Here is a 16,783-nt window from a genome sequence, read left to right as displayed (position 1 = left end):
TTTTTGGGGTCTACGAAGTTGGCAATTGATGTCACTTCAACCAATTGCAGCCACCCCATGAATTGGTGTGTTGGACCATTGAACCATGACAAATAAAAGTGGAAGATTACATTAAAGTAAGTATTCTTTATTTATGCTAAGATGTTAATTTAATACTAAATGTACATCAGATGGCAATAGGGAGAATTCTCTTCCCTTTTAATAATAATAAAAAAAAACAAATCGGTTTTATGGGGGATTAACTAGGACATGATCTCTATCATTTCACAGTTAAGATAATCCAAACTTAATGATAAATAATTTCAGAAAATTTAGAACACCTGGGGCCCATCTCGAATTTGTGTAAGGTTTTGTGACCTAAACAATACCTACTATAAAATAGTGGCAAGAATATTTCTAGGGTTCTTTCATGATTCCAAACAATTTTTGTAGACCTTTTAGTTTTGGGTCCATTTAACCATAGCTCATTTAAAAATCCCTGAAGTATTTGTACTAAAGATTCCAGGCCAGGCCAAATTGCATGATTGATTGTTAGATACTACCTAACCCCAGCCCAGCAGCAAATCAATTTGATTAATTTAATGTTGTGTGTAATAGACCATATATCTAACCTTATCTGGTTTAGCTACTACTACCATACAATAAAAATCAAACCCATGAGATGACTCTTGGTGTTGGTGATATGTTTTAATGGCATTTTGTCCCCTTCTAAGTTCTATGTATGAGATTATTGTCATTTTTTGTTTTCTTTTCTTTTCTTTTTTAGGTAGAGCTTTGCCATGTGGAAGTTATTTCGTCTGCAAATTCTTTTTTTTTTTCCTTTTTTTTTCTTTTTAGGTATCAATCGATGTATATAGTATATATAATTATATGAAAAAATTTATCTTTTAAATTAAATTATACCACGTTGATAGTATGTGATGTAAAGGGCTTCTAATATAATTATTCTATATACTTCCTCAGTTTCAATCACATGTCTTAATATAATTTTTTATTTTATTTTATGTAATTCTTTTACTAGATAATAAAAATGTTTATCCCTTTGTAAATTCATTATGTTTAGGATTCAAGTTCTTAACTTATCCTAATGCTTTCTCATAGGAGCCAAGATATTGTCAATATCTATATAGAAACAAAGATGAGTTACAAGGAATCAAAGATTTAAATTAAAATCTTTAAGATCAAAATGCTACCATTAACGCTCTTTTAAAATTTATATTTTCAAAATATGCTAACTTAGTTACATATAATAGTTTTCATTTAATAAATTTAACTATTCATGCTCATATGTTTAGAGATAATCATGAGTATAATACGATTTGGAATGAATAAAAATGCTAGTTCTCTATGATAACATGAACTGGTGGGGGTTGAAGTTACATTAATTATTATACAAAATGAATTACTAATTATATATATGCCCTTATCATGTACGTGATAGTATGTTCTAAGAAGGTTGACACTTTTTTTTTTATCAGTTTTTAGGCCATTTTATATATAGCATTGCATGCATGCATATTGATATTGATGGTTTTTGCAGAAAATAGCAAGACAAGAAAAAAAAGATAAGCTTTAAAGTCAACAGTCAACAACTGACCCCTCCAAAAGAGCTCCTTTAAAAGTGTGGAGAAGATCGTGAGTCAAAGGATATTAGGATATATAGCCTAATAACAAAAGTTAGAATTTAATCTCAACCACAAATACATATGACCTAATGATAGCCTTGTCTAACCTCTTCTTGGATACTTATGAATATTGCCAAAACAAACCATTAAAATCTTCAGGAATTCGGAAGAAAAAGACAAACAGCATTTGTTACATCAGCATTCACAAGTTCAAAAAGGATACTAATTTTGTTGGGCAGTTTTTTTTATCACTTGCAAGGCAAATGAGGCCAAACAGTGTTATCTTGAGGTATATTCTGCCATATCTACCCTGGAATTCTTTGTTTGGTACATGGTAAAATTGACCTTGAAAATTCACTTTGATTTGCCAAGAAAAAAAAGAATCAGTTTCATTTCAGGGCAAGATGCAATTAACATAAGACTGCACATCATTTGGAGCATTGAATGCAATGCTGGCCATAATCTTTTTCACTCTCCAAGTATTAGTTGGGCGCCACTATGATACCTTTAGTGGTCAAAAGATGTTAAACATTACCTAACTAATATCTCTCAGTTCCTAACCTCTGCTATTACCCATCTGTCATCATGTTATTTGCCCAATTGCTCAGAAAGAGTCATCCAATAAACAGATTGATCCATCTCATCTCAGCAACTTCACTAGTCAATTAATGGTCTCCTTGTGATATATTGGAACTGGCAAGGAATGTGCTATCTAAATTCAAGTCCCAACAAATATGTAGTATTCTGAAGACCAGTAATCTAAATAGAGAAATGTTATTCTGAGGCCTCTAGATCACACCGGCACACACCATCTATATAGCATAATTTGATTTGTAAGATTCAAATTTTATGTGATGTGTAGAAGCCTTCGAATATAGCCATTATTTCTAAATGTGTTAGAGTTGCAGTTTTATGTCTTTTCTTCCTGGTTAAATAATGTATCATGAGTAAAACCTAAGAATCTTGGAGTTGTGCATGTTATTTTATCACTGTGCAAACAAACCATTTTAAATAAGATCTTAGTCTGTAGTAACATGATCTATGACCACTGATTCTTAAAATAAAGCATCATTTAATTATTCGAATAAACCAAAAATCTTTAACATAAATAACATCATGACCTTCGAAGCTTGACTCCACTCCCAAGAATAAGATGTATCGGCTCCAGTTATGGAGTCTGTCCCCAGATTAAGTAGTAAATTATTAGTAACTATTTTGATCATTTATGTAGCCGTGTTCCTCATTCTAATAAATAAAAATCCTCATTCTAATAAATAAAAAATAACAGGCCAGTTTATATGACAGAGCTCAGCTGGGAACTGGCACTCCTCAGTACTGTGTACACACCCAATTTTTGCAAATTACTTGGCTGGTGAAATTGAATAGCCAAGCTTCCAAACCAACTTAAAAGGTCTTTGGCATTTTCTTCACCTCAGTGGAACACCTAATTATTAAGTATTCTGACAAGATTGCAAGCCATGGACAGGTGTAAAAAAAAGAAGTATAAAGTCTCAGAACTCAAGCAAAACAATTTTCTGATAATTAGGATCATAGCTCCATAATATGACATAACCAAGATATTTAATTATTTTACACCTATTACTAAACAACTTTGAAACATATAAACGTTAAAATGAACAGCTTTAGTCGACTGGTTAAAACCTGTACCCCTATCATCAATCATGTCATGTTTCATATGGAACTTTTCTTTTTTGTATAGGACAGTTCAATACAGCATGCTGGGTTTACCTATCCTCCCTTTATATTTCTGTGTGAGTGGAATCTGCTTTCCACAAAAGTTTTATAAATAGAATCTAAGCTTTTCTTTACGACAACCTGATAAAATTAAGATTACAACCTACCCATATATTACTCTTAATAATGATGATACATTGCCTGCTTAAATCTTACTGGCTAGCTTAATGTCAATCTCTAGCCTGTTGCATCCTGGCACCCCACATCACACTATGTAGGCACACCTTCCATTTTCACTGACATAAAAGCAGCTGAATCATTAAATTGTCCCTTCATTTATTATTATTATTTTTTCTTTTTTCTTTTTGCCTTCTTTCTTGGCGTGAAGAGGCCCCTACCTTCTCAGTAAACAAAGTGCTCAGCATGAACACTTGGTGTAGATTCAGTTTACTTAGCAATGAAAATATTTCACATTGATTTGGTGAATGAATTATTGACCCTTTTACTTGTTTGACCTCCAGTTCATTTCTTAAAAGCGCATGCTTGCACCTCCCAACTTCAAAACCTAAACACTAAAAAAGGCGTAATATAGAATGATAATTGTTATATCCACGAATGAATTATACAAAAACAATCCTATAAATTTATGTAGGTTTATCTGATTCGTTAGATCTATTTTATAATAAAAATAATTTTACAATCTGATGAATCACATCAAGTCATATCAATTTATAGAATTATTTTTATGTAATTAATTTGTAATTAGAGTTTTTCCCATATAGAGGAATTAGTATCCATCCCTTTACTTCAACAATATTTTGTTTCCCTTTATCTTGTAAATTTCTTGATTGTTTCGCCTTTTTTTTTCTTAATTTTTTTTTGCCGTTTAAGCAATGCTGCCAGTGCCAGGAAAGGACAGATTCATGAAAGGGAGGGGGGGGGGAGAGAGAGAGAGAGGAGGATAGGACTTTTGGAGTCTAAAATCAGTGACTCACAGTCAAGCCTTCAGTTCAGCTTTGCCAGCTGGGTAAAGTTATGAGCAGCAAAACATGCAGTACAACACTGGATCACAATGGTGAACTGTGTTATGCAAGTGTCGTAGTAGCAAGTTACGACAAGTTGGAGATTTTCGTGGATTCTACGAAGCATGCCATGTGCTGGTTTCACCCTCTCTTTTCAGATAAATGGAAGAGTAGGGTCATCGATGTTGGTACCTGTAGGCTCTGTTGCTGTGTAGGCATCATCAAATATTTCAGGACACATTTTTGGCATATATCGAAGGTGACAAAGATTTACCTGGAATGTCACCCAACTTCAATTGGCACGTCACAATTTATAAAACACATTAAAAACACGTAATTGATTCATTAACTTACTCGTCTTCTATTCCAAGGGATGGATTACACAGCACTAAAGCAGATTCATAGAGGCCATAGCATAGGTACTTGTCAGACTGCTAGTCTATACATACTCTGTAATTGCAGTAACATTGAAAAAACACCATTTCCAGAAGAGTTCCATAAAACGAGAGAGCAGTTCCCCTTGCTAACTGTACATCACAAAAATGACAGGGTTGCAATATGTGCATTTATGTTCAAAACCCCATCCATTAAATGAATGTCACAAGCTCATGGATAAAAAATATATTAATGTCAAAATCTTAAAACAATCCCAGATTCCCAGCTCCATAGTAATATGTTCACTTATCAGACAGCGTAAAGCCTCACAACTTGCTTTATCTTGGATCGGCAAACAGGGCAAACACCTTTCTTGGCCTTGATCTCAACCAAACAGGACATGCAACCAGCCATATGACCACAGGGAATGCATGCTCCCTCTATTGGAGCTTCTCAACATATGATACACGAGGAAAAACTGGCTTCATCTTTCACATCATTTGTTACAGAAGCCCCATCCTCTGTGGCTGGAACGGACCAGTCCACTGGGCTGAAATCAATGGATGGATGGTGAATTGGCCCTTCGTCCAAACACTCCTCAGGAATAGGAGCAGCAGATGGAACTGAAGCTGAAGAAGCGGATGTAGAAACGCCACTGTTTGTGGGAGCAACAGGAGAAATATTACCACTGGTTTGCCCATGTTGAGTTGTATTGCCAACCGTCCCAGAATCAGGCAAATCCCATCCATTGGAATCTTCTTTTGAAGGCTCATCCATCCTCCCATTGCTGCTTACATTTATTTTTGCGGTTCCTACAGCAGGGCCCCACCCATTGTGACTGGCATTCATAGTCTTATTATCTTATATACTAATTACTAGATAACTAAAAATAAATAAATAAAAACTCCACTAGATATTTAATACACATTACAAACAAAACCAAATTGTCTTAAGCAAGTAAGCAACAATTGTTCTTGAATAAAATTTCACAAATCTTCATTCTTCAAGATTCCAAATAGATTCTCAATGAAGCCTTCGACTCTTCAGTCATCAATAGTTGTGATGAATGATGATCCTAAATCTATATAGAAAAAATCAAATAATCAATATTAATAAATTAGGATAATGGAAAAAAAATTAGATTATAATAGTAAATGAATATGGAAATTGAATGAGAAAAACATTACCAGATGAAAAACATTACAGTCTTAATTACACAAAAAAAAAAAAATAGTATAACTTCTAATTCTTTATTTGGGTGGAGCCAAGCTTGATGAGCAGAAATTTCTTAGGGGCTGAGCTTGGGCAAACCTGCACCCTGCCCAATTGACTGATTCATAACTAACTAATCATTCATCCTGAAGTAGCTACTGTTGTTATGCAAGCAGATTGTCCCATAAATAAACCAACAGCAAATTCCAGTATTCAAACTAATTTGTCATTAATGTGTTTCGGAACAAGATTTTTAAAATGTACTCCATAGTGCATTGCAATGTTTAACTTGGTTAAACAAGTGGCCAAAAGAAATAGCCACATTTCTTGTACCATCAAGACAAGTTGCAGTTAATAAGTCATCATGTTACTGAAGAATACACCGCAAACATTCTATTGTGAACCGGAAATGCGAAAACTTGTAACTATCAGTCATCCATACCAACAAATTTAGAAATCCATGCAACTATCATGCATGAAATGTGAAAACTTGTAACATGCAGCAGAATTACATTCTGTGAATACTTTTTGATAGTGTACCTGAGGAATTCCTAAGCACGCATTATGTAACCGTTGAAGTTGCTGTTTATCACCCTCAATGGTGGATGTAAGCTTATACCGAGTTTCTGATAAGAAATAAGTGATTAGTAGACAGACACAGCTCAGCAAGACAGCAAGGAGAATAGACATTAAATATAAGCCATTATTTTAAAAAAAAAAAAAGTAAAACATGCTCTTTTTCCATTTTAAATAGGTGACCTTTATTTATCAGAAAAAAATGGTCAGTTGCAGTTTCAATTCCAGATGAACTAGGATATCCACCTCAAACAAGTAAAAACCCAGAATTAAAAAAGAATAAAACATTTGGGCAAACATAGTATGACATGTTGATTAACATTTTACATGCTTATTTATCACTTTCTTTACCAATAAAAAAAAAACAGTTTACAGGCTTATAACTTCTAACTTAAATGAAGAGCATAAAGTATGTCTTTGTAATAACACTTTGGCATTATTTAGCGGGCCCAAAAAAGCAATCACAGTACCAAAATCAGTAGTTCGACACATAACCTAAGAAAGGTACGTGGCCTAAGATTTCTCCCTGCACTAGATAGACAACAGGATGCAGCATTGTTTTGCTTCAGTTCCATATTTTCATTGTCAAATATATCATATATTGCCAGTGGACATAATGACTTACAAAAGGCTTAAACCCAGAATGCAAAATTTATAAGAAACATAATGAGATGGGTACATTCAAAAAAATGCGCTATCCAAATTTAAAAAAAAAAAAAAAAAAAAGATAACAGGAAAACAGATAATTTGGGTGTCTTGTGTCCACCACAAAAGCACATCCTGGACAAGCTGATATGATCAATAGAGAAAAACAATATGGAGTAATTTGATAAATGCAGCGGATGCTTCGACGATGTAGGACCTTAAAGAGAAGTGGTGTGTAGACACAACTTCACGCCTACTTAAAAGGGAAGATTCCAACAGCACGTGACATGTCTACTTAAAAGGAACGATTCCAACAGCTCCAACAAATGACTAATTAAACGTCAAAAACTCCATACATGCCTTGCTTACATGTTTCAGAAATATCAAAGGATCACTACATATCCCCACACGAACTTCTGACCAAGATATAATGACAATAGTATTTGTGCCATGAATAACTCATGACAACTAGACATTTATTGGTGATTACTCGTCTATAAATCAAATGCCATCAATTAGAAGATTATATATCAAGAAATAATAATTTCAATAGCAAGAATTACTGGTAAACTGGTCAACTATAGTTAGTGCTGGCTCCTTTTGATGAAAATCAGGTTTCTCAATTTTGACCTTCCAAAGAGCAATAACTGAGCGAGGCCGCACATCCTGTTCATTGATCAAAATCACAGATTATATGAAGCACAAAGAAATAGTAGGATATGAACGTGAAAAACAATTTTTTTGAAGTACAAACTTTCAAATGCACAAATAAAGGAGTAGCCGAGTAGGTAATGTTTGGGTCCGTTTGACAACACAATTATTCTCAAGTATTCTTAGATATTTCATTCTCAAACATCACTCAAATACAAAACACTTTTCAATTTCAAATCTTCAATTTTTTCATCTAATCATTACAAATTTCTCAAACCCCCAAACAAAACACAAAAAAAAAAAAATATTACTTTTTCAAATTTCAAAACAAAAAAAAAATTAAAAAAATTATATTCAAACAATTTTTAACTTTATAATATTTTTATTCAATTTTTTCTCTCTTATTTCCCAAAACTCAATAAAACATCTTAACTCAAATCATTTCACTACTATTCATAGATATACTGAGATATTCTAAGTATCCAAACAGGCACAGTTAACATATCTTGAAGTACAAATTATAAGTAATGCTTCTTCGATTCTTAGAGGAATTACGCTACGAGTACAGCTGGTAGCAAGAAGTATTTTTGGCCGCTACTCTAGTAGCTCAACAAATTTTAGTGGATTCTCCCCCGAAAAATAGGGGAAAAAGGATGCAGCACAATGATGGGTATAAAACCGAAATTCTGTTCATGTGGGCAAAGCCGCAGAGCCAAAGAACCACGTGAATAAGGGAGAAATTTATTGCTGCAGCAATGATTATCATTCATCCACCAGCCAATATCAGGAACTTGGTTTGCGGCTGTGGCAACTCAAATGCAAAAATTTGGAAACAATGGCAAATTTAAGAAGTGCTTCGAATCCTTATTGTGAGGAAAACCTAGAGAGGAAAAACCATGATCCAACCAGGTTTACAATCCATTAAATTAGCAAATCATGGACAGAAATGTTGCACTGGCATTCAGACATACAGTATCTAAAGAGTGAATACTTATTAAACTTACGGAGAACTAACTTTTAATTAAGTGAAATTTCTTAGCAGACAGGTTTTACATCAAGGTCTGTATGTATACAGCACCAGATCGTCGCAAGTAGGGTTCTGCAGTATAAAATGATTTACCAAACAAAACTCTCCATAATTGACAAAAGAACAGCACAAAGAGGTTAAGAAAGATTTTGGGGAGGCAAGAAGACAGGAAGGCTTCTTATGGGATTTTGCCCATGGAATATGTTTATAAGTTCCTGCAGAAAGGAGCCAGCCAGATTCACATAGAGTGTCTTCTATTATAACAATCATCTTGACCGATTAACTTAAGAGACCAAGAATATACAAAAGAAAGAAAGGCTAAAACACATCCATTAGCTTGTGCACCCACACACACCACACCTTTCTACCCAAGGTTTATCTTTGCGCTAAGGTGTTAATCAAGAATAATTTCTAGAATCTTTGAAACAAACTGAATATATGCCAAGGTCCTTTGGACCAGATGGTATAAGACCTGGTCTCCAAATGGGAGAACCAAGTTTGAACCCCCACCCCCGTATCAAAAAAAACAAACTGAATATATGAACATCTATGCTCAAGGTTGAGTAGGGATGCCAGCATGTATCAGCCAGGGTCATACAACTCATACCATACTATTACTTTCTATGATATCATAGATAGATACCAGCTGGCAGTCTTACTCATCTTTTTTTTTCCCATAATCAAATTTCATAATAGGTAATGGCAGCCAAAAGAAAGATAAATACTCCCACCAAACAAAGAAATTAGAATCACAAAAGTATAAAACCATAAATAACTTCACCGACTATGTTCTGTCATACTTGCAAAGTACGATATATTATGAGCTCCATTTTGAGAGGCCTTGTAGAATCACTGGGACCAAAAGGTATAACAACAACCCAACTGCATGCAATGAACTCATATCAGCAACCATAAACATATAGGGATCTTTTTCTATTTACTTATTAAAGAAACATATATAGGGATTTTGTTAATAATAAAATGCTTAAATTCCCATTGGGAAAAATGGTAGATATTGTATCTATAACTAGCTAGCATTTGTGTGCTCTCAAAGGTGCATGATCGAAAATGATATCCACAAAAAGAACATTATAGAAAATGCAGTGAAAATAGAGAATGTGAATACTATACAGACATTGTTCCTGATAACAGTTTAGGCGCTAATGCTTCAAGAAAGCTTGGACCATAAAACTCCCGGAACCAGCCAGAGAAATAGCAGACATGCTTCTGAAAAGCAACAAACAAAGGGTACAACTTTGAACAAATTAGACTACAGAGAGAGAGCTTTAGAGTAATTGCGACTTTTAAATTTTTCACGCACACCTCAAGTGCACGAACAACATTAGCGCACCCTTTTACTCTGGCGACATCAAGTGGAGTTTGAAAATCATCATTCCTCACCAGGGTATTTGCTGCGACAGTTATTAATAAACTAGTCCTTTAGATGTGGCAAAATAAAAATCACGCTAATAAATGATATCAGCTTGTTGCAGCAACAAAGCCCATCCACATTAATATGATAAAACAAACCTCCATGGGAAAGAAGTAACTTAACAGACTGTCCCAAGCCTTCTTTTACTGCATGATGTAAAGGAGTACCCGCATGAGCCCCTGCCAAAAATGAAACAAATCAGAAAGCAATCAAGAAGATACAATTAATCTTTGCTGTTCATAGTATTGCAATTATTTAAAGTGCCACACAACTTTTGTAACTGTTTTATCATGATTATCTTGTTGTTTCAGTTGTTATGTGTTAAGGACAAAACTGTCTCTAAAACAACCGTCAGCTCACAAGCCTCACAGCTAAAGGATTCAAGCACAATCACGTAACCAACACTCCACGGCATGCGCTGTTACCCTCTATAACAAACCGCAATACTAGGCCTAGAATATTCCATTCTTTGTATTCTTTCAACTCATGTCTATAAAGCATCAATTGTAATAGCCTTCTTTACAATAAATGAAATACATAGAAATTCTTTACTAGAACATGGTACCAGAGCCCTTGAAGGACTAATGTCCATGGCTTCCTCACCAGATTCATCCTCTCCCACCCTACCTCACCCAAATTTCTCCCACGCAATTTCTGTAAAACTCACACCAGAAAACTATTTACCATGGAAAGTTCAACTAGTTCCATATCGCTGTGGTCAAAGTCTTTACAAATACATCGATGGCTCCTGTTCTCCCCCAAAACCAGAGCTCGATGACCTCACCCCAAACCCAGCATATGATATCTGGCTGCAACAAGACCAGTTGGTAATGTCTGCCCTTATCTCCTCCCTTTCTGAACCTCTTATTGCTCAGGTTGTTGGCTGTGAATCTGCACGAGCCGTATGGCTCTCTCTTGAGTCCACCTATGCATCAGTTTCACAGGCACGCCTAATCCAAACCCAACTGCAGCTTGCATCTTTAAAGAAAGGATCTGACCCCATTTTGACTTATTTTCGTCAAGCTAAAACTCTGGCAGATAATGGCAGCTGCTGGTCGTCCCCTACCACCTGCCGAATTTGCCCCGTATCTCCTTGCTGGTCTTGGCTCTGAGTATGATGCTCTTGTATCTTCAATTACCACCCACTCAACTCGAACCAATCACCCCTGATGAGTTGCTCGGGCACTTGCTGGCTCATGAAGCACGCTTACTTCATCACTCAAACACGAGCATCTTCCCCACGGAGACCTCTGCCAATTTCACAGCCAAATTCTCCTCTGCTTCACGTGGCTGGGGGCCTCGTGGTGGTCGAAATTCCTATCGCAGACATAATGGTGGCCGTTATAATCTAAACCATGGTCGTGGCAGTCATTCAAGTAACACTGGTACTGGTTCCTCATCACCTACTGACCAATGTTTCATATGTCAAGTATGTAATCGACAAGGCCACTTGGCACTCACGTCTCTATCAGTTCAACCAAGCTTACACTGCTGCCCCTCCCATCACTACAAATTTTTCTTCCTCAAATTATCTTTCGGATGCAAGCTGGTACCCGAACATTGCAGCCACAAACCACATCACAAGTGATCTGGCTGACCTAAATTTGCAAGCTGCTGAGGATCATGGAGAAGATCAGTTGCGTGTTGGAGATGGCTCTACCGTGCCCATCTCTCACTCTGGTTCAATTTCCTTCTCTTCTCCCTCATCTATTTTTCTTCTTAATAAAATCCTTTGTGTTCCTTCCTTTCAGAAGAATCTAATCTCAGTACGTCAATTTTGCATCAATAACAATGTGTTCTTTGAATTTTTCTCTAACTCTTTATGTGTTAAGGACTGCAAATCGGGAAACTTCTTCTTCAAGGGACCGCAAATAATGGCCTCTATTCCTTTTCATCATCGGCTGCTCCTCCATCTGCTTTGACCAGTACCCTCTCGGCTCCACTGTGGCACTCTCAACTTGGCCATCCCTCCATCAAGCTCGTTCACTCCATCCTCCAACAACATGATCTGCCATATGACCACTTCATGATCTCATTCTATGATGCATGTGCTAAGGCTAAAATGCATAGATTTCCAGCTTATACTCGATTAAATAAATCTGTTGCTCCATCTCAACTTGTTTTCTCCGACTTATGGGGACCATCCCCTCAAGTTTCTCATGATGGTTATAAATTTTATATCACGTTTGTAGACGATCTCTCGGTACACATGGTTATTTCCATTAAAATCTAAATCTCAAGCTTTCGATATCTTTGTCAAATTCAAAGCGTAAGTTGAACTTCAATTTAACACAAAAATAAAACAGTTTCAATCGGATTGGGGGGTGAATTTAGGCCCTTTTCAAATTACTTAGCATCCTAAGGTATTACGCATCGAATCACATGCCCCCATACTCATACACAAAATGGCATCGTCAAAAGGAAACACCGCCATATTTGTTGACACAGGCTTGGAACTTCTTGCTAATTCTTCGGTTCCATTAACCTTTTGGCCACATGCATTTCTTCATGTTGTTTATTTAATAAATATGTTACCAACTCACACACTCCATAATTCATCTCCTTATTTGCTACTCCATCAAAAACATCCTGATTATACTTCCTTAAGGGTGTTTGGCTCCAAATGTTAGCCTTTAACCACTCCATACAATACCCACAAATTCTCCTTTCGCTCAATTTCGTGTGTTTTTCTAGGACTAAGTCTTGTCCACAAGGGTTATCCCAACGGGCCGAACCTATATTTCCAAAGATGTCAAGTTCAATGAAGCTAACTTTCCATATGCTACTCTTCCTAAGCCCAAGCCCGTCACTCAGCCCACTCACGTGGCCCTGCCTCTTTTCAACTTAAATTCCCCAAAGGTCACTTCTCCTTCTTCTTCCTCTATTCTGGGCCCGCATCCTTCCTCCCTTGCATCTTCCCCACCACCCAAATGCAACACTTCTCCCACCCTACCTCACCCAGCAACCTGCACATTCGATGGTCACTAGATCACGCACCAACTCCCTTCGCCCTCGACAGTTTCATGATGGCACCATCAAATGGCCCCATCCTCGTGCCCTCTTCAGCAACCCAAACAGTGTACCAGAAACGCCTTCCAGCTACACCATCACCCAGCAATATCCTAAGTGGTGTGAAGCTAAGGCAAAAAAAATTCAATGCCCTTCTTGCTAACCAAACTTGGTCATTAGTTTCAGCTTCAGAGGCTCCAAACACAGTCGCCTATAAATAGGTTTTAAGCACCAAAAGACTTGCCGATGGCTCAATCGAACGCAGAAAAGCTCATCTCATCGCTAAGGGGTTTCTTCAACAGTCTGGTATAGACTTCGAAGAAACCTTTAGCCCCGTTGTTAAGGCCACGACCATTCATGTTGTTCTTGCCCTAGCAGTTTCACAAAATTGGCCTATTTGGCATTTTGATGTGCATAATGCGTTTCTGCATGGCCCTTTAACCAAAACTGTGTTTATGGCTCAACCTCCTAGATTTTCTCACCCTCAATTTCCTTCTCATGTCTCTAGGTTAAACAAAGCAATATATGGTCTTCGACAGTCTCCCCATGCATGGTATTCACGTCTGAGTTGTTGCCTAACAGACCTTGGATTCACCATCTCCTCAGCGGATACATCCCTATTTTTATGCACATCTGGAACTGTTACCACTTTTGTCTTGGTTTATGTTGATGACCTTTTGGTCATAGGTTCTTCTCTACAATGTATTTCTAATCTCATCTCAGCCTTACGGATTGACTTCCCTATTACTGATCTTGGCAATTTGCACTACTTCCTGGGTGTTGAGGCAACTTACAATTCAAAAGGTCTGCTTCTTACACAGCAAAAGTATATCACTGATCTACTCCAGCAAACAAACATGCATCTTGCTAAGCCTATTAAGTCTACAATGGCCACCTCGGAAAAATTAAGTGATTTCACTGGAAATTTATTTGAAGACCCTACTTTGTATCGTAGCACAGTCGGCTCCCTACAATACTTGTCATTTACACGGCCTGATCTCACCTTTGCTGTCAGTAAAGTGTGCCAGTTCATGCACACTCCTCGTGTACCTCACTAGCAAGCCGTTAAGCGCATCCTTAGATACCTCAAACAGACATCTAATGTTGGTTTGCAACTCTCCCCATCTACTACTTCAAATATTATTGCATTTTCTGACACCGATTGGGCTGGGTGTCCCGATGATGGAGATCAACCAGCGGGTTTTGTATATTTCTTGGATGCAACTTAATCTCTTGGTCTTCGAAGAAACAGCCCACCATCGCACGTTCCTCAACAGAGGCTAAGTTCAAAGTTGTTGCCAACACAACGGCTGAAGTAATTTTGCTGCAACATCTCTATCGAGACCTTAGAGTAACTCTCACTTTTGCTCCTCTACTTTACTGTGACAATCTGGGAGCAACTTACCTCTCCTCCAATCCGGTTTTTCACGCACGAACAAAGCATGTCGAAATCAACTTTCAGTTTGTTCGTAATCGAGTTCTAAATAAATCGTTGAATGTTGCTTTCAAATCTGGAAAAGACCAGCTTGCAGACCTCCTCAGAAAACCACTCTCGACAGCTCATTTTACAAAATTATGTTCAAGTCTTTGTCTCCAGCCTTTACCGATTGACTTGAGGGGGGATGTTAAGGACAAAACTGTCTCTAAAACAAACGTCAGCTCACAAGCCTCACAGCAAAAGGATTCAAGAGCAATCACGTAACCAACACTGCACTGCATGCGCTGTTACCCTCTGTAGCAAACCGCAATACTAGGCCTAGAATATTCCATTCTTTGTATTCTTTCAACTCACGTCTATAATAAAGCATAAATTGTAATAGCCTTCTTTACAGTAAATGAAATACATAGAAATTCTTTACTGCAACATTATGTTATTGAAATAATTAGTAACTTGGTGTAAGAACATGAAGTAAATTAAACACGAATAACTTTGTGTATGTTATGCAACAAGATATACGTCTGACTTTCAAACTATAACTAGTGGCCAATTAGTGCAACTGCCCCATTTGTAACATAATAGCCAATGATTCAGTGGACAACGTAAGACATTCACAGGCATACCAGGACGATAAGCATTGACGTGGGCACCCAATTCAATAAGAGTTTTGGCAACATGAATCAGTTCGGGATTCATGCATGCCAAAATGAGGGGGGTCCTTCCTTCTCTGTCAATCCACTGGACAAAAATCAAATTGTCAAAACGTTCTCCATAAACACGCATAGAGCAACCACATACAGCTTTGAGCAAAAGAAGCAAGTTTTAGAATTAACACGAAGAAGTGTTTCTGTTAGAGAACCAGTACAATCATTGTTTCAAACACGAAGATACAGTCCCAAGTTATTTTCTTAACAGAATCGATGACTATAACAAAGACCCAAGATGACAAGATACCCTGAATTGATAAATTCACCATAGTTTGTTTATTCTTGTACCAAAAAATGTCGTTTACAGTCATTCGTACTTAATTCTCAATAACCAGATTGATGTTTCCACTGCCAGAAAAAATCAATAACCATGTGAAAGCCCATTATGCTAACCGCTATTCCCAAACTTATCAGAAATGAAGAATAAGATGTAGATGATTGAACTTAAAATGTTGAGAATAAACGAATTAGGAGGGGGGGAGGAAGAGGAGCATCGTTGGCTTTACCTCAAGGCTAGTACCTTCTCTCCAAAGAGCTTTGATGGCTACCACGTTTCCAATGCTGACCAGATCATAGAGCAACTCCGCTCTGGGTCGTTGTTGGCTCGTGGAATGGCTTTGGCCCATAATTCAAGACTCCAAAAAGAAAGGATGTAACAAGAGAGAAAAACAGAGAGAGCAACAGAAAATCTGAAGCCAAAAGAAAGCAGAAGAATCCACGGGAGAGCAAAATCTGTTAATTCTCTGCATTGTAAATGGGTTTTGAATAACACTCGCTCAAGAGTATTTCAGAAACTTAGCAGTGAAGAGAAGTCCCAAAAACTAGTACGTTTTATTTTTATTTTTTTTATTTTTTTTTTAAGTTGAGAAGAATTATGATAATACTCGATGTATTCTTTGCTCAAAGCTGTATGTGGTTTGCTCAAAGCAGTGAAGAGAACTGCCAGAGACTTAGCAGTGAAGAAAGTCCGGGATTGCTTAAGAGGATGGTCGAAAAATTCTATTTGCAACCGACTTGGAAAACCCGCGGAACGGCGTCGTTTCTATTTTTATCCCCTTCAAGACTTCTCCATCTCCACGGCCCATGAAGCCCATTCTCACGAAGACAGAAGTATGCTTTTCATCTTCTCCATCCCCCACTCTCCTCCACTAACCCGTATGCCTCTTTTTCCTCCTACCATACCTTCACTTTTTCTCGATTACTCCATTAATATTATCATTGGAGACTTTTCCCTCATGAGAGGTTTTGGGTCTTTGATATTCAATTTGATTTAGTCTTCTTAATGTTTCGGTTTGGGAAATTTATTTGCGAGCAAGGTTTTTTTTTTTTTTTGCATCGATAGATATTTGTGGTGCTAAACGAGTTGTTG

At 37.0% G+C, this 16,783-nt stretch overlaps 2 protein-coding genes across 2 annotated transcripts; both read right to left on the bottom strand.

Moving 5' to 3' along the window:
* Window positions 1-4,876: 4,876 nt before the first annotated feature.
* Window positions 4,877-5,587, bottom strand: LOC118349260 (probable E3 ubiquitin-protein ligase XBOS34). Its single transcript, XM_035693167.1, has one exon. The coding sequence runs from the start codon at window positions 5,564-5,566 to the stop codon at window positions 5,171-5,173; it is 396 nt and encodes a 131-aa protein (XP_035549060.1). The 5' UTR covers window positions 5,567-5,587; the 3' UTR covers window positions 4,877-5,170.
* On the bottom strand, window positions 4,877-16,566 carry LOC108995961 (putative E3 ubiquitin-protein ligase XBAT35). Its single transcript, XM_035693164.1, has 9 exons — window positions 15,921-16,566; window positions 15,331-15,445; window positions 10,359-10,439; window positions 10,152-10,240; window positions 9,964-10,055; window positions 9,629-9,710; window positions 7,714-7,816; window positions 6,470-6,555; window positions 4,877-5,798 (listed from the first exon to the last, which is right to left on the bottom strand). The coding sequence occupies exons 1-9, from the start codon at window positions 16,038-16,040 to the stop codon at window positions 5,793-5,795; spliced, it is 774 nt and encodes a 257-aa protein (XP_035549057.1). The 5' UTR covers window positions 16,041-16,566; the 3' UTR covers window positions 4,877-5,792.
* Between the last annotated feature and the right edge of the window lie 217 nt (window positions 16,567-16,783).

This window comes from Juglans regia, chromosome 1 (assembly GCF_001411555.2).
Source record: "Juglans regia cultivar Chandler chromosome 1, Walnut 2.0, whole genome shotgun sequence".
NCBI lineage: Eukaryota > Viridiplantae > Streptophyta > Magnoliopsida > Fagales > Juglandaceae > Juglans > Juglans regia.
The sequence above is the reverse complement of the archived record's forward strand: the minus strand, read 5'-3'. Positions and strand labels throughout refer to the sequence as shown.

Excerpts from the sequence above, each read along its gene's own strand:
- LOC108995961 (XM_035693164.1), bottom strand. The coding sequence starts at position 16,040 with ATGGGCCAAAGCCATTCCACGAGCCAACAACGACCCAGAGCGGAGTTG. Across the intron at positions 10,440-15,330 it reads CGTCAATGCTTATCGTCCTG|GGGCTCATGCGGGTACTCCT; the intron begins GTATGCCTGTGA and ends CATTTTTGGCAG. Across the intron at positions 10,056-10,151 it reads ATGTTGTTCGTGCACTTGAG|AAGCATGTCTGCTATTTCTC; the intron begins GTGTGCGTGAAA and ends GTTGCTTTTCAG.
- LOC118349260 (XM_035693167.1), bottom strand. The coding sequence starts at position 5,566 with ATGAATGCCAGTCACAATGGGTGGGGCCCTGCTGTAGGAACCGCAAAA.